This window comes from Natrix helvetica (assembly GCF_964273705.1).
Source record: "Natrix helvetica genome assembly, chromosome: 1".
NCBI lineage: Eukaryota > Metazoa > Chordata > Lepidosauria > Squamata > Natricidae > Natrix > Natrix helvetica.
Window position 1 is genome coordinate 233,724,767 of NC_138548.1, and position 20,030 is coordinate 233,744,796.

Genomic DNA, 20,030 nt, shown 5'->3' on the forward strand with positions numbered 1-20,030 from the left:
CCCTATTCTAGGAGTCTTTCCAAAACAAACAAGCCAACAAATAAACAAAAGAATGAACTGAGATATATATTGTTGGATGTAAGGAGAAGCATGGCCCAACATTGGTACTTTGCCAACAATATCAGTTTAGGAGCTGGAACTTGAGAAAGAGCTAGCAGTAGTAAAATTAACACTACACAGCCAGTATAGAAGCTTGAGTAAATTGAAGCAAATCACTTCCCTATTATCTGTCACACAGCAAGGGAAATCCACAATGCTTGCATCACAGTTTTTAAGGGGCAAATATTGACTATAACCATTAGCAGTTTTAATGCTTATAAAGGATTCAATGTAATCACCCCCTAGCATCCTTTTAAAAACACTATACTGAATTAGGAAAAGATTTTGGCAAAGAAAATGTGATCCTTTCAGGGAAGGAGGGGGCAAAAGCCAATTTAGAGCATGCGAACTTGAAGGACGTGTAAAGGATTTAGTGGCAGCTCTATAATTATAAACCAGAAGGATTTGCAAGGTATGAGTAAGGAACAACTCTTGAAACCAGACCTGGAGGCTCTATTTATCTATATGGCTTCAGATGATGCTTTTGGCATTGGCTTCTGTAGAAATTTAGAGGGGATAGAATGGAAATTGGTTAGCTATGCTGGAGAAAGAAACCCAGAGGATGAATAACTCTTTGCCCAACCTCTTGAAGGTCTAGCTGTTGAGTTATATGAATTAATAAAAGAATAACCTGGAGAGGACACAGGCACTGCTATTTATGAGTAAATCCTATACCCCAAAATGACTGCAGGGGGACACAAAAGAAATGGATGAAGTTTTGGTTCCTTTTAGAAGCCGATAAAGTCTTAATGTTCTCGACAGGGATCAAAATGAATGCCTCAATTTCCTTGTACTTTGATGAATAGCAGATCTGAAAGGGAAGTAAGGCAATGAAGTCTTGGTGATTGCAGGCAGCTCAAAATTCACTGAGTTGGAGATAATTTAGAAAATTGTTTGTTTATTGAATGTATTTGCTGCCCATCTTGTAGCAAATGATGCTGGACTATAATAACTGCAAAATAATTTTGTCAAAGGTGCTAGATATTTAGAATGCACAAACACACTCACACACACAGGATTGTGAACAAATCCAGCATTGTCTAAGGTGTGAGACCCTTTTTTCATGGTTCTAAAGGATTCCTCCTCACTTTCCAGATGGTGAATCTGGCAGATAAAAAGAAGTTGGGGGAAATCCTTTGGTGATTGCTTCATGTTCCAACAACTTGGACGTCTTGAATTTGGCTTGTCTCATTTAGCATAGTTAGGCAAAACAGATGATTGATTGCTTGCTTGCTAGCTCTCCAGGCCACAACATGTAGCCTTTCCATTCAACTAGGCTGATGTGGAAAGGCAAGTACTTACATGCAACACTGTTTAAGAGGAGCCAAGATGGAGAGCTCATCGTAGGAATGTTTCCCAAATCTGTGAGAACAAAGGAACAAATGTTAGTGTCAAGGGCACAGCAAACAATCCAGGATGCTGGGAAAGAATGTCTTTCAGAGTGGTCAATAGAAGGCAAAGGCCTAGCTTGATACTGACTGAATTTGTATTCAAAATGCAGACATGTAGAGTTCATTGGAAGAAGCTTGACAGAATCAACAGATGGCAGCATCTAACCAATGTTGGCTGAGCTTGGAAGCTAAGCAGATACAGCCTGATTCATATTTTTGGTTTGGGATCATTTAGGAATTGCAGGGTTGTTGGCACAAGTTTGAACCAAAGAAAATATTCTGAAAAAAGGATGTGAGAAACCACTTCTTTAATGTTCCCAAGAAAACAACGCAGATGACAGCATGAAGCATAACCAAAGGGTGTGTTTACCGTAGGAAGTTAGCCTTCCCCCATCAACATTGACTGAAACTGACCATGGGAAAAGAAGAAGTACCACAACATTACACATTTCACTCTTAGTCCTGTCGTCAGTCCAGAAGAATACTTTCATCAATGGTATTGAAAGCTACTGAGAGATTAAGAAGAACCAGGACCATCTCTATCCTGTATTTGTCTATGGAGATTCTCACTCATCTAAGTCATGGTTGTCCCAAAGGTGCTTTTTCAAGAGGCAACTGGACTTTCTGGTTTTTCTTTGAAGATGTTTCGCTTCTCATCAAAGAGAACAGTTGAATAATCTTGGATGAGAATTTTGGATGAGAAGAGCTGAAGAAGCTTCTTGGATGAGAAGTGAAATGTCTTCAAAGAAAAACCAGAAAGTCCAGTTGCCTCTTGAAAAAGCACCATTTGTGGTCTTCCAGCAGCCTGTGGAGTTGGCAGCAGAGTCGGACAGTGAGGAGGTTGGGGAGGAACATGGGCCAATTCTGGAGACTAGGGAAGGCTCAGACAAGGGCTCTGCATTAGAGGCAGAGAGGGGGCAGGGCTATCTGGTCGTTATGTGCTGCCTCTGGAATCTGACATCAGCGAGGCAGAGGAATTGGGGGAGCCTGTTTCCAGTGCGCCCATGAGCAGAGCTGCCAGAAGGCAAGAACAGTTAAGACCAAAGAGGCGACTCAGAAGTAAGACTTGGAGATGATTGGCCCCTCCCATAAGACATAAAAAAGGAGCAAATAGACGTGAGCCTTTGCAGGAAGCATTTTTGTTCATTCTGGTCGGTTTAATCTCTGAAGCTCTGTTTGACTCTGTGCTCCATTTGGCCTTGCAAAACTAATTGGTAATCAGGTCTCTGGCAGCGTTTCAAGGGACATAAAGGTGGGTGCTTATCAGCATTGCCCTGAAAGACTATGGCAGACTTCTGTCGGACTCTTCGCAGACTGTTTATGGGCTGTGAATGAACATAATTCACAACCGTTAAGTAAAAGAGTGTGTGATTTTTACTGTCGCTCGAAGCCTAGGTCAGAACAACACCTTTGGGTCTATCCTGTATTGCATCCTTTCCTGAAGCTCAGCTGAAAAGGGTCCAGACAATTCATCTCCTCCAAAGCCCTCTAAAGGTACAACCTGACCATCTTCTCAATGATTTCCCCCAAAACAGAGACGTTGGAGACTATGAAAATTGTTCCAAGTCAGCAATGATTTCTTAAAGAAAGAGGGACACTGGGACCCCCTTCAAGGCAAGCAGAACCACCCTCCCTTTCAAGGCTTAATTCACCCAGCATACTGTCTCTCAACCATATGTTTGTCCAATTCATATTTGAAAATTCATCCAAACTCAACATCAGAAGTAAATAGTACACAGGTTTGATCCTCTTGTCCTGGAATGTTGATAATGACCGGTCCTGCATCTCCAGGGAATTTGACAGAAGCTTCTCCGGATGTCTCTGAGGATGCCAGGAATTGATTTGCAACCAGCTGCATATTAAACCTGCAGGTTGTCCTTTGGCCTTCCTGAAACTGATACCTTCTACGTGTGTGGGAGGACAACTCCACCAAACCTGTGTACTATTTACTTCCGATGTTGGATTTGGATGAATTTTCAAATATGAATTGGACAAAAATATGGTTGAAAGACAGTACGATGGGTGAATTAAGGTTTTGGGACCAGGGCTGTCAACTCCTAAGCAGAGAGGAGCCCTGTTTTACTTTAATGTGGGATTTTATCATACATATTTTCTACACCAATATTATATCCTATTATATTTTGGCCATCTGAAGTTCAGTTCTCTCTGCAAATTGCCAAGGCCAGCGCTTAGGTGGGGGGAATGCTGATTATGAGGGGTTTGTTGCCTTACCCTCTGGCATTATCCAAATGAAGCAAAAAGCCATCATCTCCAAACTTGGTAAACATCTCATAATGATGGCGGTCCATGTTACCTTTCAGAAGACAAAAAGGGAGAGCATGGGAAACAAACACATGCAGACCCACACCCCCTATTTAAATACAGAAATCAGCCTGCATCCATCGAGTAAGAACGGCTGAAAAAGAGATATCAAACCCTTTTTATGTGAGAGAACCAGCTACTTAAAAGAGCGTACAGAAAGCTTTTGGGTCACATAGGCTGACAATTCAGGATGCAGATACACAACTTGGTTTCCTTAACACTGATTGGTTTACTTTATTATGCTTTACTTATGGCCTGGGGGCGGGGGGCTTCTTAGCTCAGCTTGCAGCTGTACTCCAGTGAACATCTGGAATTCTCTAGATGGGGTCTAAAAACTGGATGTTGTGGCCCGCCAGCGGCCAGTGGTGCTGGCAGTAGATTCGGACAGTGAGGTGGTTGGGGAGGAACATGGGCCAGTCCTGGAGTCTAGGGAAGGATCTGATGAGGGCTCTATGTCAGAGGCAAAGAGGGGGCCAGAGCCGTATGCCAGTTATCAGCTGTTGTCAGAGTCAGAAAGCAGTGCGGCAGACGGACAGCTGGAGCCTGTTCCCAGTGTGTGCATGTGCAGAGTTGCCAGACGAAGGGAACAACTAAAGAGCAGGGGTCGACTTGGGAGTAAGACCAGACAATGAATGGCCCTCCCAGAGGAAATAAAAGAGGAGCGAAAGGGGAGTGGAGTTTGCAGGAGACAATTAGTTCACTAATTGGTTAGTGACTCTCCTAGACTCCTTGCCAAGTTCTGGAGATATTGACCTGGCAGCTCTCCAAGCCAGATAAGGTGTGTGACTGTAAATCCTCCTTTGAAAGACTTTGCCAGCCGTGAATGAGCAGAATTCACTGTAATTTAATTTGCTGGGAAAAAGGAGTTTGTTTCATGCTCTTGGGAAGCTTCCATCAGAACGCTGGACTCAGTTTTGAGTTCCTGGTTATACACGCATATTTATGCATGAAATGCCACTATTTTCTCCCAGGAGCTAGCATGACTGTCAATATAATTCCATGATTGCATGTTCACAAGAAACCCCCTTGAGTTAATTTAGATTAACAGCCAGGGCAATGTATATACACAAAATTGCAGTCTCATTTGTTCTATAGTTCTGTTAATGTTGCATGTTGTGGTCAATTAGGCTTTACTGCCCTACTGCAATACAGTTAGAAACCACCATTACAGGAAAAGTTATTAATCTTCATGGGATGTACACCGGATTCTATATTAGGACTCTGAGCTTTTCAACTATTTAATTATTCCTTCCTCTGGCTGCAGCTCAGCGGAAGTAAGATATGTGGTCTCCTGACGAGGCCAAGACTTTGACATTTGAAAGTCTGGTTAAAGTGTACAATATCCTTTTTGCCCAGTAGAAGGGAGCACAGCTGGACTGCTTTTCCTAAGTAGTGCAAAGTCAGGATATATAGCAGGGCCTCCCACATTCTCCTGGCCGTTGTTTTGACATTCTTTTCATTTAAAAATGAAAATTCTGCAAAGAAAGGTATTTCCCGAGACATAGGACCAGCCCTACATCAATGCAAAAAAAGTCCTATTATATTCAATATGAATAGACTCTTTGCAATCCAATGCTTTGTGAATATGTGTATCCATCTGCCTTGGGAGAAAAAGCTACCCTCCAAAATTATGGAGGTAGAAGGCATCTTGGGAAGTAAAAGCCGTGATGAGAAGCAACGTTACCCATTTGTCTTCTGCCATCAAGGAGTGGCGGCCATTTTCCAAGGGCGTTCACAATAACATCTCAAATTTCCAAACAGTCAACTGGAGACATTTGCTATATATTATAAAACGTGTTTGTTCCCTATTGCCAAATTCTAGAAGAATGCATGATGGCGTGTGGCAGAAAGAAAGACATTTAGGAGGCTTGTTCTGGCGTGTGCCTACGTGTGTGAGTTGTTAACATGGAGACAAAATCAAGCACAAACAACTCAGCATGTCAACAACATTGTGAAGTTAACCCATTGGCATGGATTGTAGTAGACAAAATCTCATGCCAATGCACCTGGCATTCCTCAAACCACCATTGTCATTTTTTAAAACTGCCAATATCTAAATTGGAATGGATGAGTGAATGAATGTGTAGCTTTTTCCCTTTTGCATGACTATATAATATTTAAAGCAAATAGTAAATTGCTCCTGCTATTTCTATCTGATGTAATTTGGCCATTGCAAAAACAACCCCCCTCCCGCACTCCCCCTCCCCCCAAAACCCCCAACCCCAAATGGAGAGTTTGATTGCTGAATTGTTGGACTACAATGGACCCACATTCCTGTTCAGTCTAGAAGCTCATTGGGGCCAGTCATTGTTTTTCAATGTGAATATTGTAAGGATAAAATAGAACTAATTCCACAATGAACCAACTTTTTGGAGAAAACATAAATACACCCCAAAGGATTGTTTTTCTCTGCATTGTTGATATATTGTTTGCTGTTGTTGTTCAGTCATTATGTCTGACTCTTCACAAGTCCAAGGACCTCAGCATGCCAGGTCCCTGGTCCTCCAATGTCTCCCAGAGTTTGCCCAAATTCATGTTCATTGCATCGATGACACTAACCATCTCCTTCTCTGCTGTCCCTTTCTCCTTTTGCCTTCAATTCTTCCCCAACACCAGGATCTTTTCCAATACATCCTCTCTTTTTATTAGGTGGCCAAAGTATTTAAGCTGCAGCTTCAGGATCTGTCCTTCCAAAAAACAGTCAGGATTGGTTTTCTTTAGGATTGACTTGTGATCTCCTAACAGTCCAAGGGACTCCCAAGAGTCTTCTCCCACACCACAATTTGGAAGGATCCATTTTTCAGCGCTCAGCCTTCCTTATGGTCCAACTTTCACAGCCATACATTACTACTGGGAAAACATGGCTTTGACTATATTTGTTGACAAGGTGATGTCTCTGCTTTTTAATAGGTTGTCTAGGTTTGCCATAGCCATGGTTTACCAAAGATCAAGCTGTTGTGGTCCACTGCCGGCCTGTGGAGCTGGCAGCAGAGTTGGACAGTGAGAAGGTTGGGGAGGAACATAGACCAGTCCTGGAGTCTGGGGAAGGCTCTGATGAGGGCTCTGTGTCGGAGGCAGAGAGGGGGCCAGGGCCATCTGGGAGTTATGTGCTGCCTCTGGAGCCTCCAGAGTCAGACAGCAATGAGACTCCCAGTGCGTGCATGCGCAGAACTGCCAGAAGGCAAGAACAGTTAAGACAGAAGGGATGACTTGGGAGTAAGGCTTGGAGGTGATTGGCCCTTCCCATGGGACATAAAGAAGGAGCAAAGGCACATGAGCCTTTGCAGGAAGCAACTTAGTTTATGCTGGTCAGTTTACCTTCTGAAGCTCCATTTTGACTCTTTGCTCTGTGTGGCCTTGCTAATTAAGTCTTTGGCAGCGTTTCAAGGAAGATAAATATAGGTGCTTATCAGCCTTACCCTGAAGGACTTTGACAGCCTACTATAGGACTCTTTTCAACTATTTGGGACTCATTACGGGCTGTGAATGAACATAATTCACAACCTTTGAAAGAAAAAGAGGGTTTTGGGGACTACAGCTTTTTACTGTATCAGGAAGTCTAGATCAGAACACAAGCATCTTTTGATTTCATGACTGCAGACACATTGGCAGTGATCTTGGATATATATCAGATAAGGAATTTAGCTAACCCCTTCCACTCCCCACATTGAAACCAGAGAATTCAACTCAGAAAACCTGGAAAGTTTTGAATTTATCAACATGTTCTAAGCCGGCTTTATTTCATGCCCCAGGAAAAAATTTCTACTCTTGGACAGAACACCTCAGATCCATGAGGATCACAATCCCTCCCTCTTCTTACTTACCTATTAAGAAGTCAAATATGGCCATGTCAATGATATTGAGTAGCCGGCTGCCGCTGCTGTAAGGATAAATCTCCTTCACAGTATTGCAATAGAGAGGATTTACTTCCCACCTGGGAGAAAGATCAAAGAGAAGAGAGTTGCTGCTGGCATCAGCACCATCCCCATCTACTGCCTTTCTTGCAAACAGAGGGAAAAGGCAGCACTGGACTCTAAGAGGAAATTAAAGGTTTGTGGCCTAGCCCGCCATGTGAAGCCAGGAGTCCGGGGCAAAAAGTGAGTGCAAACAATAGGCAGGGATCTTCCAAACTGCCAAGTTTTCTAAAACATCTAAAGAACATCTGTAGAGAAGCTTGAGCGCTGCCTACACCAGGGGTGTCAAACTCGATTTCATTGAGGGCAGCATCAGGGTTGTGTTTGACCTCAGGAGAGGATGGGGTGAGTGGGGTGGCAAGGAGGTGTGGCCAGCTTAACGTCATTCATGTCGGGGGTGCCCAGGGTGGCCTGAGTGCGCTGCCAGTGAAAGCAGGCTCACAAACTCTGTTTTCGGCTGCAACAGCATCCTACAACCCTCTAACAGTGAAATAGGACCTTGGGAGGGCTGCCCACAGCCCTTCTAAGCTCTGTTTTTGGCTGCAACGGCCTCTTGGAACCCTCTGCCAACAAAAACAGAGCTTGGGAGGGTCACACACAGCCCTCCTGAGCTCCATTTTTGCTGGCAGAGGTCCCTTGGGCCAGATCTTTGTTGTTTCCACTGCGGTCCTGCGGACCAGATCTAAGCACCTTGCCAGCCGGATCCAAGCCCTGGGCCTTGAGTTTGACACCCCTGTTCTACACTGTTGGGAAGAGAAGTATCATTCTTTCCCTCTCCTTGTCACAATCATAATAATAATAGGCCCTCCACAGTTGGTTTTTATATCTCAAGGTAAGCCTACATTTAATACTTTTGATTTTTCATATTTATATCTTGATTTTTCCTCAAGGAATATAAGGCAATGCACATGATAGGTGGGTTTTTTTTTTGTCTTATTCCACTGCAGCTCCTCGAAGAGTTGGACTCAAACCATCCAAAGAGTTTTTGTCGGCTAGGTATGGAAAAAGTAGCTTCAGAAGCAATTTTTATCCAGACTGAGATAGTAAGAGGATTAAATTTTTTCACTCTTCCCTCAGGCGTGTCCAGACACCTCTTCATATATAAGCTCCTGTTGGACTTCCTAGTAGCTGTCATTTTACAGTAGAAAATGGAAAGAGCGTTTATTATTATCTTGGCTATGGTGGTTAGGACCTTTGGTCCAAATGCAGCTGTTTGCTTCTGGATGGGCCAGATTAGGAATACAAAATCGAGGTTGTGAGCTAAGGCTGGGGAATTAAATGAGACTTACCCTCCAGTAACTGTGTCTAAGATTACATCCTTGTTTCTCTTCTACATAAACGGAGGGACCAAGGGCCTCCTTGAAGCTGCCCTGCCCAATAAGCGTAGCGTAGCATGTTTTTGGAAAGGGTGGCCTTGGTCTCAGCAGTAAGCAAAAAGAGAGGTCCATTTACCCACTTACTCCTCTTTTCCTGCAAAGGTGTAGGATCGGATCCACGGATTAGGGATGGAGATTCGCGGTGCCAAGTTGAGAGAAGGCAGGAAAACCGAGAGGGAACCTTCCAAGAGGTGTGGGTTCCCGCACACGGCATATTCTGTTTTGCACATGTAAGGGCACTTCGCAAAGAAGCAGACATTGCTGGCTATGGAGAGAGGAATCCGTAATGAGACTCAAGACTGATACAGGGACAGAGGTTGTCCATAACGTCAGAATACAGACACGCCCATCACGAGGTCATTATGCAAATGGTGTGATTGCATAACAACACCTGATGCCCATATGCTTATCTATTTATTAAGAAAATTTATATGGCTTCCCAATTTAGGGTGACTCCAGGCAGCTTACAAAACGCTGATACAAAAACCAATAAACTTCCACCTCTCAGGTGACAACAATCAGACCAGAGACTTGATAGATTCTGTATCACTCTGGGGTTCCCAGGCCTATTGGTAGAACCACGTCTTCAGGGCTTTGACCAATGTCCTGTGAGGGCTCATCTTATCCCTGCCGAGATGATGTTCCACAAAGAAGGAGCCACCACAGAGAAGGCCCTTCTTCCTCATCTCACTAGGTGGATCTCCTAGAGCAGTGGTCGGCAAGCCGCGGCTCGCGAGCCACAAGCGGCTCTTTACACATTTTAATGCGGCTCTTCTGTGTGCCGGATTATTATCCTCCCTAATCATTGTGGATCGAAAAGAAAAAAGGGAAAGGGGCGCTTGTTTTGAAGCGCCCGCTCCCCTCCCTCCTCTCGGGCACTTCAAAACAAGCGCCCCTTTCCCTTTTTTCTTTTCGACCCACAATGATTAGGGAGGATCCTGAAGTCGGGCGGGGACCAGCAAAAATCTAACCGGGGAGCCGGGCAGTAGCAAATTAGCCAATCATGCGATGAAAGCGAGGTCTGACCGGGTGGGCAGCGAAACTCCAGGGCTCTCTGTTCTAATTCCCCGTGAAAACTGTTGCCTCTGAAGCGTTTGCTCTACTGTTTGAACCTTTAAGCGTCCCTTTCCCTTTTTTCTTTTCAACCCACAATGGGAGGGGGAGGGGGGAAGCTCCTTAGCCTCCGTTTCTTTTTCTGCCTCCTCACTTCTCGTCCCCGCCCGACTTCAGGATCCTCCCTAATCATTGTGGGTTGAAAAGAAAAAAGGGAAAGGGACGCTTAAAGGTTCAAACAGTAGAGCAAACGCTTCAGAGGCAACAGTTTTCACGGGGAATTAGAACAGAGAGCCCTGGAGTTTCGCTGCCCACCCGGTCAGACCTCGCTTTCCTCGCATGATTGGCTAATTTGCTACTGCCCGGCTCCCCGGTTAGATTTTTGCTGGGGGGGCGGGGGGGAAGCTCCTTGGCCTCCGTCTCTTTTTCTCCCTCCTCGCTTCTTGGGGCTCCACCAATGGGGGAGCAAGGCCCAGCACCAGGCTTTGGGCTAACACAGGGGTCTGCAAAGTTGGCTGTTTTAAGACTGGTGGACTTCAATTCTCAGAATTCTGGGAATTGAAGTCCACCAGTCTTAAGAGCCAATTTTGCAGATCCCTGGGCTAATATGATTGATGCCCTTGGTGGACTTCAATTCTCAGAATTCTGGGAGTTGAAGTCCACAAGTCTTCAAGCTGTCAGGTTTGAAGACCCCTGGGTTTTTTTTTCTAAAGGGTTAGGGGTGCAAGGATCTTGTAACTTGACAGCTTTAAGACTTGCGTGCTTCAAATGCCAGAGTTTATTGAAACTAAAAACAGTGTACCATCCTATGTATTTTCGGTTTTAAAAATGTGGCTCTCAAAATAAATTTCAATTGTGGTTTTGGCGAGATTTGGCTCAGTTGAAAAAAAAGGTTGCCCACCACTGTCCTAGAGCCATGATGGCGAACCTATGACACGCGTGCTACAGGTGACATGCAGAGCCCCCTCTAAGGGCACGTTAGCCATCACCCCAGCTGAGCTCCACCGTGCATGCGCACCGCCTCTCCCCGGCCAGCTGGTTTTCAGGTCTCTGCCACACATGTGCGGGGGGCACATGTGGGGGTCACACACGTATGCATGGGGGGCTTGAGGTGTGCACAGGGGGGCTCACGTGCATGTGTGAGGTCACGTGTGCATTTACCGGGTCACGTGTGCATGCACAGGGATGTGCGCGCATGCAGGGGGCGGGGAGCACAGGGGGCACGTGCACATTCCATTATGGGTGCGCGCTTTTGGCATGCTGTGACGAAAAGGTTACCCATCACTGTCCTAGAGACTGGAGTCATAACATTTTCTGCCTCTCCGCTACAATGGGTTGGGTAGATAGGATTGGGAAAAGATCGTCCTTCAAAGTTGCAAAGTGTAGTAATAACAAGGCCCTTAAAACATGGTTTTGTCATAGGACCATAGCACCTGTGAAATAGTTGCACTGTGTTTATGTTCCTAAGCATTTTATTACAGTTTTTAACTACTTTAATTGCATTTGTTCTTAGTTATTTTGAACATTCGTTTTTGGTTTGCGATCCAGAGTCGCCATATGAGATGGGAGGGCTACATATTACTGCTTGGTACAACAATGATGTCTAAACAATGTTCAGAGATTAAACTGCCAGGGAAGTATGACAGGACTAATGCTTACTCTCCCTGATAGTTAAATTCGAGAGTCTTTCCAATATGACAAATTTTCTGGGCACGCAGGTTTTATATAAACATGCTGGTTATCTATGGATGCTTACAACAGGAAAAGAATGTGTCCATTTTGTTGCATTTGCTCATTTAGTTAATTCAGGTTTTCCAACTAAATTTAAGATGATCAGGTTTATTCTAGTAAATACTGACTCCCATTTTGCCTGGCTAAACCTGGAGCAATCTCAGTTGTACAAAGTGGAAAACAAGGCCTGGAGAAAATTTTGAAAGAAACTTATGGGTATAGCCCAGTGGTGGGTTGCCAATTTTTTACTACAGATTCGGGCACACTCCCATGTGCGATGCTTCTGTGCATGTGCAGAAGCATCTGGGTGGGTGGGCGGAGCTGCTACTACTGCCGCTGCTACTACTGGTTCGTCTGATCAGTGCCAAACCGGGAGCAACCCGCCTCTGGTACAGCCCTCTGTCAAAACGCCTCAACAATCACAATGGATGGTGACCTCCGAGTTGAATGGCTTTTAGAGTGGCTGTCAAAGTTTGATTGTTGTTACATTGAAGTTGAGTATGTTTATCTATTATTTTGAATTCTTAGATTGTTGTGTGGTAAAGAGAAAAGCCGAAGAGGACCAATCCACCAGTAGTGCTGGAAATAAGTAACTCTCAGCCATGAGGGTGTTGAAAGTGACGCCTCTTTAATAGGCGAAACATTTATTCTTGTCCATCTCTAATCCCAATAGAATAATTAATTTTATTCATGCTGAAGTGGGGTACAGAAATGTGTTTCTGATTCAAGCGGGTGGAAAGTGATATAACTTGAACACCTCAATTTAAGGTGCTGCCATTGTGCTTTCAAGTCATAAATAGCTTATGGCATGACTATTTAAGGAAACTTTGAAAGACTCCTCCACTGTCCCAGATTCATCTTCTTAGGATATCTGTACAATTTCCAGAATATGAAACGTATCTTACAACTTAAAAGATAGGGTTGGAAGGGACGTTGGGGTCTTCTAGTGCAGTGTTTCTCAACCTTGGCAACTTGAAGATGTCAGGACTTCAACTCCCAGAATTCCCCAGCCAGCGAATGCTGGCTGGGGAATTCTGGGAGTTGAAGTCCAGACATCTTCAAGTTGCCAAGGTTGAGAAACACTGTTCTAGTGTACTCCTTTCCTCATGCAGGAAAAACCTTATATCACACTGGACAAGTGGCTGTCCAATCTCTTATTGAAAACCATGGGTGATGCAACACCCACAATTTCCAGAGCCACTGATTAATTGTTCTTCCTGTCAGGAAATTCCTTTTTAGTTTCAGGTTGGTTCTCACTTGAATGAGCTTCCACCCGTTCTTTCCTGTTCTGCCTTCAGGTGTTTTGGAGAATAAGTCAATCCCTTCTCTGTGACAATCCCCCAAGTCATAGAAGATGGCTATCATGTTGCCCCCAATCCTTTGCTTCTTTAGGCTAGAGACATACCTAGTTTCCTGAACTGTTCATCATACAGCTGTGATTGTGAACCTATGGCATGCGTGCCAGACAGTGGTGGGTTCCGGATCCCGTTGCAACCCGTCCAGTGCAACGGGGCCCGGCGTCCCCCATATGCACGCTTGCAGCACACACGCACCACGCGCATGCGTCCTTACCTCCACAACGTCTCTGCAACGGCCTCTGTGATGCTCCAGCTGCTCGGCAGAGTGTTGCGCAGGCGCCATGCACTCCGTGCGCATGCGTGAAAGTGCTGAATTGCTCAAATACAGGTAAGGAGCTCAGGGAGGCGGGTGGGCCCTCCAGAGCACCGTACTGGAACGGTACCCGGTGCTCCTGGCAGGGACCGGTACGCCCGTACCAGGGCATTCTGCCTGCAACCCACCACTGGTGCCACAGCTGGCACATGGAGCCATATTTGCCGGCATGTGACCCATCTGCTCTAGTGCACATATGCGCACCAGCCAGCTGATTTTTGGCCTTCTGGAGGGCCGGGGAGGCCATTTTTGCCCTTCCCAGGCTTCAGGAAAGCCTCCGGAGGCTGGGGAGGGCGAAAAACAAGTGCCCCACCCAGGTACAGGTGGGCACGGCACATTGTATTGTGGGTCTCGGCATGTATATGCGTGCTATTGCTCACACGAGGACAATTATGCCACGCCTTTACAAAAAGATTTGCCATTACTGTCATACAGTTTAGCTTTCAGACTCATCATCTTTGTTGTTCTTCCCTGTACTCTTTCTAAGGTCTCAACATCCTTTTTGTATTGTGGTAATCAAAACTGGGGACAGTATTCCAAGTCAGGCCTCATTAGTGCAGTATAAAGTAGCACTTAGCACTTAGACTTATGTACCACTTCCCAGTACTTTATAATTGATTATAGTTCTTAATTGAATTTATTTCATGTTTTCAACTGTTTATATTATTATTATTATTATTATTATTATTATTATTATTATTATTATTATTATTATTATTATTATTATTATTATTATTATTATACAATTCTATCACAGTGGCCAGTTGTTTCGCCGGATTTGGCATTGATTACTAGTCGGGCGCCCCACCCAGGGGCCTAGGACGTCGTAACGTATTTTCGTAATATACGTGCAGATCCAAGCAGTGCAGCTTTTTGCATTTGGCTGATGGGGATTTTGTCAAGTTTTAACTGTTTTAAATGTAATTCCAGTGCTTTTGGAATAGCACCCAGTGTGCCGATTACCACTGGAATTACCACTGCTGGTTTGTGCCATTATTATTATTATTATTATTATTATTATTATTATTATTATTATTATTATTATTATTATTATTATTATTATTATTATACGATTGTATCACAGTGGCCAGTTGTTTCGCTGGATTTGGCATTGATTACTAGTCGGACCCCACCCAGGGGCCTAGGACGTCGTAACGTATTTTCGTAATATACGTGCAGATCCAAGCAGTGCAGCTTTTTGCATTTGACTGATGGTGATTATTATTATTATTATTATTATTATTATTATTATTATTATTATTATTGTTGTTGTTGTTGTTGTTGTTGTTGTTGTTATTATTATTATTATTATTATTATTATTATTATTATTATTAAATGTTGCTGGCCATTTTGAGTAGTCACGTTTGAGTATAAAGACTGACTATAAATCTATGGAACAAACTTACCTGGGGAAATAAAAAAGACGCTTTGTAAGATTTCATTCTTTGTGATTTCTAAAATTTCTTTTGTGACGTTAATCATTCTCCCAGCTGCTGGAGGGACGCGACGAAAATCCAGGATTCTGCAAAGGGCAAAAAGGTATTGCTCAGATCAATGCAAAGAAAGAGATCTCCTTTTTGTTAACCTGAATCTGGTCTGGGTCTCCATTAGATCTTGTAAACATTAGCATAATATTTTTGTTAGTTTAATCTGCCATCATGATGGTATAATCCATAACAATGTCCCACATGGAGAAAGTTTACTTTCCGTGTTGTTCTCACAACGTTCTTTGAAAGTTGTCTGTGCTCCACAGAAAAATCTATAGAACACGACTATGTTCTGAATATATTGGTTGCCAGTTGAGACTAAAGAATAGGATGGCCAGGCCTGTTGGCTTATAAAGCGCTCCCAGTTAAATTTAGGTTAGATTAATTTCTCTGCAAGTATTCAGAATACGAACCCCCAAATTGGACAACAAAATCATCTGAGTTGATGAAGAAGACTCTGTCCATTTAACTTCCTTGATGGGGTTTCTGTCAGATTCCTACCCAGCATAGTGTTTTTTCTTTTTTGTCAAAGCACCTGGTATGCCCAAATATGGGAGGGAGCATACTGCTTCCCTTTTGCCTTTCAGCCCCACTCCAGGAGCCTTCCAGGCAGAAAAACCAGCTCAAGTTCGATTCCCAGTAAGGGTATGGCTAGCTGATGAGAGCTAAATAGCTTGAAATAGATCTATACCAGTCTCCCTTCATTTATTTATCAGCAAAAATGCAACACACACAAACGTAATTTTCAGTTTCAGGAAATTTCAGAGCAAATAAGTCATCCTCATGAAAACCAAAAGAGGGTAGGGTGAAGTCAAATGCATAACTCTACAGAAGGCTGAAAATATAGTATCTTTTATGTCTTCATCAGAATATAGGACTTATTGGTTCAATGTGGGCCCTCCTTGTTCTGAAGTTGGCTATTGACATGGTTCTGCAAGCAAGGATGGTGTGTTGCAGCAGTAACTTAGTTAAACGTCTCCTAAGAAGAGCTTTCCATGGTATGTCAGGGAAGAAGCTCATGTACTGTAGGCAAATGAGCCGTATTTTAATCCCAGGGAAGGATGAAATCTTCTCATCACAAGAATGGTGAGCACTGAAGTTCCAGGCGGGTGAAAGCCAATGAGCCAAATTGAATGAGCCAACTTTATCCCCATTGGCTACCCTGCTGCAGTATTAATCCTGGCCATTTTAAGATGTCTGAACTTCAACTCCCAGAATTCTCCAGCCTGCTCTGCTTGAGAAACGCCTTCTTATTGGTATGATACTCTAAGAATGCATCTGAGAATTCCAAAACATTCTGAGTATTCTAAGAATTATAGTCCCCATAAATTTGCAGAATACATTGAGAAAGGCAAAGCTGGATACTCCATTGTTCTGATTCATCAAACACCAATTTCTTCTGTTGCAAGGATTTCCAGGGATATAACTTGACAGAACTGCCTTGACATTAGTCAACATTTTGATCTTTAAGAATAGCACAGACGGAGACATTTCACCGAGAACACCTATTCCAATCTATTGGAGTCACCTTACAGGAGGGATGGGCAGCATACAAATGTAACAAATAAATAGAAGAAATAAAATTATATCCTCTGAAATGTAACACTTCTATTCATGCTGGGCTGTTTTGTCCTTCGCATTAGAATCACAGTGTAAGCATGTTGTCTAAAAGGTCTGGAATTATACCTATTACCCAAAGAAAGGAATATCATGATACGATACTCATAATTCAAAAAAGGGTTTTTTAGGTCATGTGCCATCAGAGTGTTAACATTGGTAGCTGCTAATAATGAGAGGTCCTTGGACCTCTCTGAACTTGGTTGTTTTCTTGCAGACATTTCATTACCCACACTAGGTAACATCATCAGTGCCAGCACTGGGTAACGAAATGTCTGCAAGAAAACAACGGAGCTCAGAGAGCACCAAGGACCCCTCGTTTCAACCCTGAGCCACAAATATTCTCCTTCGTCAGTAGCTGATACTGATATTTAACCACAGTTACCTGGGCCTAAGCAAGCCCCCATTTATTCATCCGGTAATGGCTTTAATTACACAGGGGGAGTTTATTACAACCCTTCCCAACCTGGCATTTTGCTGCTATTGCTGCTGTTTTCTTCTCCTCACCACTTAAGCAATTCATTAAGACATTTGATGGATGGCTCAAGTGAAATGCTAGATGCTGGGCAAGAATACTGCCCCAACTTGTACATGCTGAGACGTGGGAGATATTTCTACTGTTTGGGCTGATTCATACCATACAGCTTGCAAAGGATGCTCTGGGGTCTGGTGTTCTTTTTTTTTTTTTTTGTCAGCAAAACAAGATGATATTTGGTTAGTGAGTCAGTAACTGGCAAGCAGACTGATTAATAATGGCACAGAAGCTTCTTAAAATGCCCTCAAGAATTGGCTTTTTCAGCCTGCTGTTTGCAGAATAAAAGCACAAATAAAACATAGATTTCATCAGGACTCTTGATGCATCAAACCAAGTGTGATCTACCTTCAGACCTTCACAAGCAGAAAAAAGGGAGTTTAAGAGAGCTCCAAATGATGGGCTAATATAACACAAGCAGCTAGGAGGGAAACAGGTGCAAGAGTTATCAAGAATTTGATAGATTGATACATCGATACATCCATACATAACTACATCCATCCATACATATATACCAGTGACGTGCAGTGAGGTTTATGGCTGGTGAGGCACTGACACAGTGGTGGGTTTCAAATTTTTTTGGACTTGTGGACTTCAACTCCCAGAATTCCACAGCCAGGCATGCTTAGTTCCGATTTAAAGTGACAGCATTTGTTTTTCTCCTTTGTGAAAGAAGCATATTTCTTTCTTTTTCTTCTCCCTTCCCCTCCTTCTTCCCTCTCCCTCCCCCCCCTCTCAAACACCCACCCACACACAGAAGTTGGATTGGACTATCTCTCCTACCCCCTTCCCTCTCTCTCACTCACTCTCTCTCAAACAAACAAACACACACAAACACACACAGTTGGATTGGAGGATAGAGCACCAGCGAGGAGACTACAGGAGGAGGCAGGAAGCCAGTCAAAGTGCCATACTGGAGCACACACACTTTCCCCCAGCCCCGGAAGGATCCAGCCCAGTTTCACCGATTACAGGTTTGAAAAGGCAACGTGGCTCTGCCTGCAATCAAACTACACCCCAGGGAGAGCACAAGCAAGTCAGAGTCCTTCCCTCCAGCCTTTGCCCAAAGCCCCACACCAGGGGGATAAAGTTTGAATTCCTCCCCCTCCCTCCGACCCACACATACCTTTTCCAGCTGTTTCAGAGAGGATTTCAACTCTGCTCTTGCCTCGGGTCCTCTGAAGAAGCCCAAACGAGCGCCCTCTACTATGAAGCAGGAGAACTGCATGCCTCACCTACGTCAGGAATTTTTAGGCTTTTAATCCTTGCTTAACTCTGCTCGAGTGATCATAAAATGCCTAAAGTCAGACTAGGTGAGGCATGCAGTTCTCCCGCCTCATAGTAGAGGGTGCTTTTATAGAGGCTTTTTTAAACAGTTAAGCAGAGTCATTCACGGTGAGGCAGCAACTAGCTCAACCTGACTTCAGCTCTCGCCTTTTCCTTTTACATTTTTTTTCTTTTCATGATGACAGTGGTGAGGCTGTCCCTCCCCTGCCTCACCTGACTGCACGTCACTGATATATACATATCTAACTTCACTTTACCGCCCTTTTGGAAATGTCTAAAGACCTGGTTTTGTCATCTTGTTTGGGCCTCACAGAGGAATGGGGCTGGTCAGCACCCTGAAGACCTACCACCCCCACCCACCGCTGGCTTTTAATTCTGAATTTTAACTTTCTTTGTCCTTTATTTTATATACAGTTTTTATATTTTTATCTTTACTTGTATACTGCCCGGAGTCTCTCTGTGAAGGATATGGGCAGTTTCTAAATGAGAAAGATAGATGAAAGCTAGCTAGCTAGCTAGCTAGCTAGCTAGATGATAGAGATAGATAGATATATAGATAGATGATAGAGATAGATAGATAGATAGATAGATAGATAGATAGATAGATAGATAGATGATAGAGATAGATAGATAGATGATAGATAGATAGATAGATAGATAGATAGATATAGACAGATAGAGAGGAGAGAGAGGGAGGGAGAGAGAGAAACAGATTTCTAAATTTGATAAACAAGCAAACAAATAAGATTTAGTCTGCTTGAGACAGTATCAAATTTATTTTCCCCCTTTGTTAAATTTTATTTGGGAAGTATGAACATGCGGTGGGATATATCTAGTGGCTGTTCATCCACTTGTGGAGGGGGATCTGCTAATGGAGCAGGTTCCTACTAAACTAGGGGAGATATGGAGGACAATAGCAAGAAAGCAAGAAATGACCTTTCAAATAACTAATAGTACTTTATTAAATAATTATCTATTAAACTTGCTTGCTGAATGACTATGGGCAGTTTACAACAATGGAAGAAATTAGAATATAATCAATATAAATAAAGGTAAAACAAATGCCTATGGAAACTGTCTGGAAAGTTTGCACAATGCTTTAGAACAGGGGTGTCCAATATGGATTTCTTTGAGGGCTGCATCAGGGTTGTGTTTGACCTTGGTTGAACCAAGATGGGTGTGGCCAGCTTGACATCATTCATGTTGGGGGTGCTTGTGGTGGCCCGAACACTTCTGCCAGCGAAAATGGGCTCCCAACTCCCTTTTTGGCTGGGATGGCCTCCTGCAACCCTCTGCCAGCGAAAACGGACCTCGGGGGAGTTCCGTTTTTGCTGGCATAGGCACTACAGGCTGATCCTTCACTGTTTCCAGGGCAGGCCCACAGGCCAGATCTAAGCACTCCATGGGCCAGATCCAGGCCGCGGGCCTTGAGTTTGTCACCCCTGCTTTAGAAGAAAGAGCTGAAATATAAAACTATTAGGAAATTGTATTTCCCTATCTATTACAGCCCCATGCTTAGATCATAGGCTACCACAATTTTTCTGATTTC

The 20,030-nt window shown here is 43.7% G+C and overlaps 1 protein-coding gene across 1 annotated transcript in view; it reads right to left on the minus strand.

The window, feature by feature from the left end:
• The window catches only part of FAM20A (FAM20A golgi associated secretory pathway pseudokinase), a 70,080-nt gene that overhangs the window by 4,013 nt on the left and 46,037 nt on the right, over positions 1-20,030 (minus strand). Inside the window, 5 exon segments of the mRNA XM_081934610.1 lie at positions 1,402-1,461; positions 3,723-3,804; positions 7,637-7,746; positions 9,187-9,367; positions 14,965-15,080. Coding sequence (XP_081790736.1) covers positions 1,402-1,461; positions 3,723-3,804; positions 7,637-7,746; positions 9,187-9,367; positions 14,965-15,080 — 549 coding nt within the window.